At 58.6% G+C, this 7479-nt stretch overlaps 1 protein-coding gene across 6 annotated transcripts; it reads right to left on the bottom strand.

Moving 5' to 3' along the window:
- Window positions 1–1269: 1269 nt before the first annotated feature.
- ENTR1 (endosome associated trafficking regulator 1) lies at window positions 1270–7466 on the bottom strand. 6 transcript variants are annotated; one of them, XM_027615964.1, is made up of 10 exons: window positions 7248–7466; window positions 7003–7155; window positions 6252–6320; window positions 5334–5449; window positions 4671–5084; window positions 4081–4154; window positions 3613–3724; window positions 3324–3386; window positions 2815–2954; window positions 1270–2272 (listed from the first exon to the last, which is right to left on the bottom strand). In XM_027615964.1, the coding sequence occupies exons 1-10, from the start codon at window positions 7315–7317 to the stop codon at window positions 2176–2178; spliced, it is 1308 nt and encodes a 435-aa protein (XP_027471765.1). In that variant the 5' UTR covers window positions 7318–7466; the 3' UTR covers window positions 1270–2175. The 6 variants fall into 6 exon arrangements, with proteins under 6 accessions (XP_027471765.1, XP_027471766.1, XP_027471769.1 ...); XM_027615965.1 differs by having other exon boundaries at window positions 7003–7152; XM_027615968.1 differs by lacking the exon at window positions 7003–7155 and having other exon boundaries at window positions 7206–7466.
- Window positions 7467–7479: the final 13 nt, after the last annotated feature.

The following is a 7479-nucleotide window of genomic DNA, read 5'->3' as shown; positions in this document are numbered from 1 at the left end:
CGAGTGCTGCCCCCGCGCGGCCGCCCCCGGGACTGCCGAGCGCTGGCCGGGGCGGGGGTGGTCGGCCGGGCGGGACCTCCGCATCGCCGAAACTCGCTCGCTCGCTCGCTCGTTTCTGCCTGTGCTGACTATATCCGCGGCTGTTGTTGCGCAGCCAGTGAGCAAGGTGGCCAAGGGCTCAGTGCTGCCGCTGCCTGGCCCGGGGCAGGCGTCGCGCAGGGCCGGAGCCCGCCCCAGCCCCCGGTCCCCACGCCCAGCGCGTAGCTCTGGTCCGTCTGGGAGGCCGCTCCTGCCCGAGCGGGGCCGGCCTGCGGTTGCTCCTCCTGGGGGTACGTGCGGGGCGGGGGCAGAGCAGGGGCGCCACCCCCAGAGCGCGGTGCGTCTCAGGGATTGCGGGGGGGGGGGGGCGTAATGCTGCCTGGGGCTCGGAAGAGCAGCCAGTGTCCGCTGGAAACCAGCAGGGCGCCTTCGCCTGGTGGACAGAGCAGGCGGAGATTTTGCAAGGCGAGGCATGGGGTAAGGGACGTCCCCGGGAGCCAGATTGGAGAAACAGACGGGTTGCACGGGGCCGGAAATGCAGAGGCAGAGCTGGACGGCCATACAATTTAAGTCTCTTACCGTGAGCGCTCCAAACACACGGGGGACAGCAGGAAGAGCCTATGTGTGCACCGGGCCGCTTGCTTCATCTAGACCCTTCCGGCGCCCGCAGCCCCTCTGCCTGCCCTTGCAGAGGTCAGGGCTGGCTCAAGTGCAGCATCAGTAGGTGGAACACCCCAGGGGGGCTCTAGGTGCACATCCCGCACCCCCTTAAAATGCTGTGCCTGCATGCAGGGCTGTGGCTGGAGGCATCCTCCCAGGAAGCCCCGTGCCTGCACCCAGAAGAGAACCGCATCCTAGCGCTTTCCTAATAGGCCGCCAGAGCTCCGAACCCGCTTCTCACCAACAGGCTGGAGTATGAGGTGATGTTTCCCAGTTTAAATGTCTTTTAAAAAAATTCAACCACGTGACTGAAGAATGCTCCAGTACTAGATTCCAATCTGTTCAACTCCAAAACAGGCAGCTCTGACGTCTAGTGTGCGGGCCACTGTGGTCAGGCCCAGGCAGCCCTGGTCTGAGTCTACCCTTGACCCCACAGGCCACGGGACTGATGCTGAATTTCTCAGCACAAATCACCCCTTACGACTAGATGCATGCCCTAAAGCCAAAGGACAGTACCATGATTCTCAAGCATAAAGACCTGATTAAATCAGAAAAAAAAGGTACAGTTCATAGAAGTTTTACAATTTATTAAATAGGAAAACTGTCAATTTGAACAGAAGGGAAAAGGGAAGCTTACTTAAAAAAAATAACGTCTACAGAAAAATAGGCAAGAAGGCACGTAGTGCATGTTCTGCCTTCCCTATGTGGGGGAGCAGTTGGAAAGGCACTGTGGACAAGCCTTGTGCTAACACAGGGAGGCTCTGCACACTCTAAATTCCTGAATTCTAAACTTCATCGTATAAAACCCCACTTGAAACATATATCAAAACCCTCCAGCCAAAGCAGTTTTTCAAACCCAAGGCCCACGTGTGCATTGTGATAGCTGCACACAGTGGCCCACCTGGGTGACCCGGGGCCCCGCATGGGGCATCCGCGCTCAGGTCTCCCGGGGCAGGCACCTCCCGCAGGCCCGCAGGCCCGCAGGAGTGGACTCCAAGCCATCAGGGGCACCAGGTGAGGTCGGAGAGGCACTAGGACCCTTCTGAGGCAACCACTCACTGCGGCTCCCCTGCTTTCTCTCCTGTCGAAATTAAGGACGAGCAATTGACTTATCTTACAATTAGCGTTCCACAATGATAACAGAAAACACTCATTATAGAACTGTGATTTTCAGGTTTAGTAACTTCAAAAAATCACTGGCTTCTATAGAAACGTCTTCCGATAGAGCGTTAGTTCGTGGAGTAGCTGGAGCTCCCCCAGAAGGCTTACGGAGAAGCCACTGCGGCTCTCACGCGGGGGTTGCTTCTCCCTGCAGCGCGCTGCTCACACTGTGTGGTCGTGAAATTAGCATGTCATGATAAGTATCTTTACTACCGTGAGGACGACATATTTAAAGACACAACGGCATTTCCAAATCCAGTGAGCAGGGACATCCGGGTGTGAGCGGAGCTGTGACCCGGAAGCACCTCAGGGTTCTCAAGACTCCTCCTCATCTTTAATTTCAGAAATTCTGTCTATAGATTTAAGGATTTCAGCAACAAGATTCAACGTTTCAGCTCCAGAAACCAGCTGCCTAAAATGGAAACGTGGACGTTACAGGCCTGCTACCGCGACTGTCCAACGGCCCCGACAGAAGCCAGAAAACAGCTCCTGGGGTGTCTGGTGGCTGCTGCTCTTCCCCGGAGGGGCCCAGCCCCGTGGCAGGCAGACAGGGTGCTCACGGGGAGCAACAGAGCGGCCATTTCTGTGGGGGGGTTCTCCTGCAAACTCATCTGCTTCTTATGACGGGAGGGAAACACTGTTACTCCTCTCCGTGCAGAACTGAGGTGTTCGGCAGGTGAGGGAGCTGGGACTCTGATCTGTCTGAGGTTAGTGCTCTGGTAAAACCAGTGATTACCACAAAGACGGTTCGAGAGCCTGCTAGTCTGGCACACGACATGCGGCCTCAGGGTTACCAGCACCATCAAGTGCACTTCTGCTCCCGGAGCCCCATCTGCTGCACGCAGTGTGGTCATGGTTTCAAACACCAAGCTGAAGACCGCCCCCCAGGCCTGCCGGCCATCTCTGCCTCACCCCTGTCCCATGTCCAGGCACCTTCAGCTCCCCCGCACTCACTTTATTGAGGAGTGGGCATTGTTCATGACGACGCGGAGGTTCTGCAAGGCCACGTCGGTGTTCTGCTTCACCACCGTCAGGCTGGCGCCCTGGCCAGACCGCAAGGCTTCATTCTCACGCTTGAAGTTAGAGACCTGTGCCTAGAGGTGGGCGAGAGCAGTAAAGCACTTTGACGGCTTCACGAGAGAGCATCTGAGAGGCAGCACGAGCCCAGCTGAAGCTGGCAGCCTCGGCACAGGCAGTGAAGGGATGGGGGCTGGCCCTCACAGTGGGCATCTCCTGAGGGGGCTCTCAAGGGAGCCGGGCTTCCTCAGTCTGCCCTCAGCACTCATCCACAGAAATGGGAGATTCGTGCCAGGGTCCGTGCTGTCCCAGACAATACAGTACATGCCCACCACTCTCCTGCTAAGCAGAGAAAACAGGGCTGGGGGGAGAGCCGGCGTGGCCTGACTGCGGGAGCCACCACTGTTGGGAGGCTCCTGGACCCTGTGCCCATGCTGTCTAGTCACCTGGAGCAAGCTGATCTCCTGTTTCAGCTTCATGACATGGTTTTCTGCCTTCACAGCCCGTTTCTGGCACCAAAAAAAAAAAAAAAAAAAGGGCATCACCACTGCGTAACACGGCGAGACATGGACATGGAATGGAGGCGGGCTCTGCCCCCACCCAGGGGCCTCCGGCTCTCACGAACCGGCAGGTCGGCCCATTGTGAGGGACCCCTCCTGGCGCCGTGCCCCTGCAGGCTGACAGCAGAGGAGGGGGCACACCCGGCTCGACACAATGCCCCCCAGGCCCCCATACCGTCATCAGCTCCAGGTTCTGCTCCACCTGCTGCACCACTGACTCCAGATCGTGGTAGTCACTTTCCTCCTTGATCATTTTGGCTTCCAGCTTCCGCTCCAATGTCCTCACCCTGGGGACAGAGAAGACCAAGCTGTCGATCCCTCACGCGTCTCATTCTCAGAATTCATCTGAGAGGCAGTTAGGTGGGGCGGGGCGGATAAACGCCACGAGGGCGCCAGGCCTCGGGAGGCCGATCGGAGGCGTCAGCCGCAGAGCGCGCTCCTCAGCTGGCTCGCCATCCACCGCTCTGCTGCTTTTAGCAAGCGCGGCCGTGTGGGCCGGGTATTTGAAATCAACTTTCACTCAGCACACGAGGAGGAACGTGTGATGCTGATGACCCACAGACAATGAAAGCCAAGCTTGGTTCCACCCCCAACGCTTCATTATTGACGTTTGAAGCGCAGCGCTGACTCAAAGCTTACGTACATTTCTGTTTGAGTCTCAGAGAAGCTCTGAACCTCAGTCAGCTTTCTTCTCAGCTTACAATTTTCATCTTTTAGCTGCAGAGGAAGAAAATCCTTATTAGAAACTCTGGGTCTCACCCAAAAGGAGTCTACACCTCTACAAACTGGCTCTGGAACGTCTCGATAAACGAACGTTATAGAGTGTCAACGTACTGTTTGCTTAAAACGGAAAACCGTGAGTGGAGAAGTCTCCCTTTAAAGGCCTCCGGTCACGAACACCAATTTTACTTCTAACTCTCTTTTAAGTAATAATCATCTCTAAACGTATTTCTTCTCCTCAGAACATAACGAAACGTCCCTGAGCCGATGCCTGAAGCGGACCCTTTCCTGACAGGGGGACCTCGGAGGGTCTCCACGGCTCCTGCCTGAGATGGGCCGCACCCCACCACCCCGCACACTGCTCTTCCAGGGGCACGTCACGCGCGGAATCTGTCAATTCGGGAGACGGCCGCACCACAGACCACCTTGTCCTTGGAGCCGAGACCCCAGGCCACCAAGGCCACCGGAGGCTCCAGGTCGCCTGCGCGCACGCTGCAGAGCCCCCTCACTTACTGCTTCGTAGCTTATCTGCAGTGTCCGCAAGTGCCTGTCTCCCAGAGACTCTCCGTGGGCTGCGAAGTCTGTGCCGGGGCTCCCCACCGGAGAGGCACGAGAGTCAGAGTCGCTCCGTGTCCACGGGGGCAGTGTCTTGGGCGCCACCGGCTCCGACGCAGCAGAGAAGAAGGAGACGTACGTGCTGCAGGGTGATGTGCTGGCGGCGACCCCGGAGGAGCGGGTCTGCTCCACAGCGGAGGGCAGGTACGCCCCGTCCCAGCCGCCGTCCTCACCCTCGTCTGTGTCCTCGTCCAGAAGATCACCAGCCCCCGTAGGGTCTTCAAAAAACGGCTGCTGATATTCTAAGCCATACCCCATGGTCTGGGAGGTCGGGGAGTTGCGGCCAAGCCCCAGTGAGTGTCTCGTGGCTTCCTAAAGAAAACAATTGGAGGCACGGGTCAGACCCAGAAGCCGCTGGAGGCCTGTCTTCTGAGGGGCTCAGCAGTGGAACTCCCAGGAAAGAGGAGGGCTCCCGGCAGCTTCTCCACCCGATGTTCCCGTCAGCTTGAGCTGCGGGCTCCCTCTGCCCCCCAGCGCCTGCAGCGTATCCCACGTCGGAAGAGAGATGTCCTCTGGACGTTTCTCTGTGTACGGTCATCGCAGACGACGCCTTGGATCTACCTTTGAATAAATCCTGTCGTTGGCTGTATCGTCTCCTGACAGGCTGAGGTTCTTGGTTTTCAGAAACTCTTTAAAGGAGAATGGATTGGCCTCTGCAAGATCTTCAAGTTTATCATCTAAAACGATATGACACAACACAATTGGAAAATGTCTCTCAAGTCATTGACAAGAAACTTCCCCGTTAGTTTTTCTAAAACACAGCCACATCTAAATTCAGGACCGCCACCCTTCTCGTCCCACCAGAATTCAGTGACACTAGGAAATGAAAAACCTAGCCAATAAAACAGATCCACTTTCACATTCTGAATTCTCCTTCCCAGGGGCACCTGGCTGGCTTGGTCAGTAGAACGGGTGACTCTTCACCTTGGGGTAGTTTACTTATGAACTCTTCCCACTCCCAACCCCCTGGTTCCCGCTCCTTGCCGCCCATGGAGATCACCCGGGGGTCTTTGGGATGACAATGCACCTCCACTCCCGCACAGACTCAGCTGGCCTGGGACATAACCTGCGCTGGGGGCCGTCCGAGAGTTCCAAAAGTGCCGCCAGGTTGGCGATCACTGCTCCACCTCTATCCATTTCCCTGCTCACCCATCCTTCCCTTCTCTCTTTGCCTACCTCCTTTCCGCTCTCCCAGCAATGGCCATCTGAGCCCAGGCGCCAACCTTGTGCAAAGTGTTCTAGCCCATGCTGCCTCTTCAGACCCCTTTGGTGTGCCTTCCCACATCGCTGTCGTGCACATCAGGCTCATCTGTCCTTGTACCCTCTCTCTCTCTACCTTGGGGCCAAGACTGAATCCGTGGGACTCCACCCCCACTTGGCACACTGATTATATGCTGTCAAACTGACAACCAGCCACAGGGCATGTGCTTGGCGCTTTGTGTTGGGGAGAGGAGAGAGAGAATTGCCCAACTACCCTACCTCCAAAATGTGTCTCTTGGGCTCCTGGCAGACCTTGCTTAGTACACTTCCCCTTTCCGTAGCCAAAATCTGCAAAGAGACGTCATCACCTTAACGTGATCACAGAGGCCTCTGTGACAACTTGTTTTCCACACAGGGTCTCTATCGCAGTAATTCTTACAGGCTGGGGAACTTTTCAAACACAAGCTCCCAGCTCCTACCAATGGAGACAGTATGGCTTCCGCGGGCCCTGGCATGTGTGATTCAGGAAAAGCTCCCGGTAGGCTCTGATGACCAGCGTGGCTACGCGTGCCCTCCTTTGTCTTGTGAAGCCTTCTGAATACCCTCACAGGTTGCCATTCTCCTCTGAGACCCTGATGAGACCCCCACCTAAAGTCTCGCCCCACACCCTGGACACCCTGCAGCATAACTGCTCTGGGGAGGGTGACAATGAACTAAAAAGCTGGCCACTGCCCAGCAGCTCCTCTGCCTCACCCCCCACCCCCACGAAGGAGTGGCTTTCGGTGCTCCGGCCGGGCATACCGCTCTTTTGGCACTTACCATCCCACACTGGGGTGTCTGTGTTGGGGAGGGGGCTCCCCAAGGCCAGACCGCGAGCTCCTGGCTGGCGGGGCCTCCCTGCACCTCTGCGTTCCCAGGGGCCGGCCCCCAGCGGTGCTCGGCGCCCATCGCTGGGTCAGGGAGCGAGGTAAGACTACGGCGAGGTCCCTACAGGCAGTGCCGGCGGGGGGCCCCCTGGCTTGTCTCTCACCTGTGTCTCCCACGGAAGCTAGCACCGGGCTGGGCACATAGCACATAAACGTCGGCCGAATGCCGAAGAGGTGGGGGTCCAGGCCCCCGCCACGGGGGCGCTCACAGTCTAGCTGGGGGAGCCAGGAGCGGCGCTCATAGAACGCCGGAGCTGCTGCAACAACAACGACAGCGATTGGCCGCGCGGCCCGCGGCCCGCCTCACCTGCCGCCCGGCCCGGCGGGGCGGGGGCGCCCGGCCGCTCACCGTCCGGAATGACGAGGCTCCGGGCTCGCGACAGCGGGGGGACGCCCGGGCGGCGCGCAAAGCCCGCCATCGCCGCGGGCCCGGCAGCGCCGGCCCTCCCTAGCCTGGCAGCGGCGGCTCCATGGCCCCGGCTCCGCCCCGGCCGCGGCCCAAGTCGCCCACCCGCGTCGCCCGCCGCCCGGCCGCCGCTCCCAGCCTCTCGCGGCGGCTTCCGCTCCCGGCACCGGAAGCG

Source organism: Zalophus californianus, chromosome 13, assembly GCF_009762305.2.
Source record: "Zalophus californianus isolate mZalCal1 chromosome 13, mZalCal1.pri.v2, whole genome shotgun sequence".
NCBI classification, from domain to species: Eukaryota; Metazoa; Chordata; class Mammalia; order Carnivora; family Otariidae; genus Zalophus; species Zalophus californianus.
This window is presented reverse-complemented; position numbering and strand designations above follow the sequence as displayed.

Bases quoted from the DNA above. Each gene is read 5' to 3' on its own strand.
- ENTR1 (XM_027615964.1), bottom strand. From the start codon at position 7,317: ATGGCGGGCTTTGCGCGCCGCCCGGGCGTCCCCCCGCTGTCGCGAGCC. The intron at 6,321-7,002 runs GTGAGAGACAAG...GTCTCTTTGCAG, and splicing joins AGCTTCCGTGGGAGACACAG to ATTTTGGCTACGGAAAGGGG. The intron at 5,450-6,251 runs GTAGGGTAGTTG...ATATCGTTTTAG, and splicing joins CCAAGAGACACATTTTGGAG to ATGATAAACTTGAAGATCTT.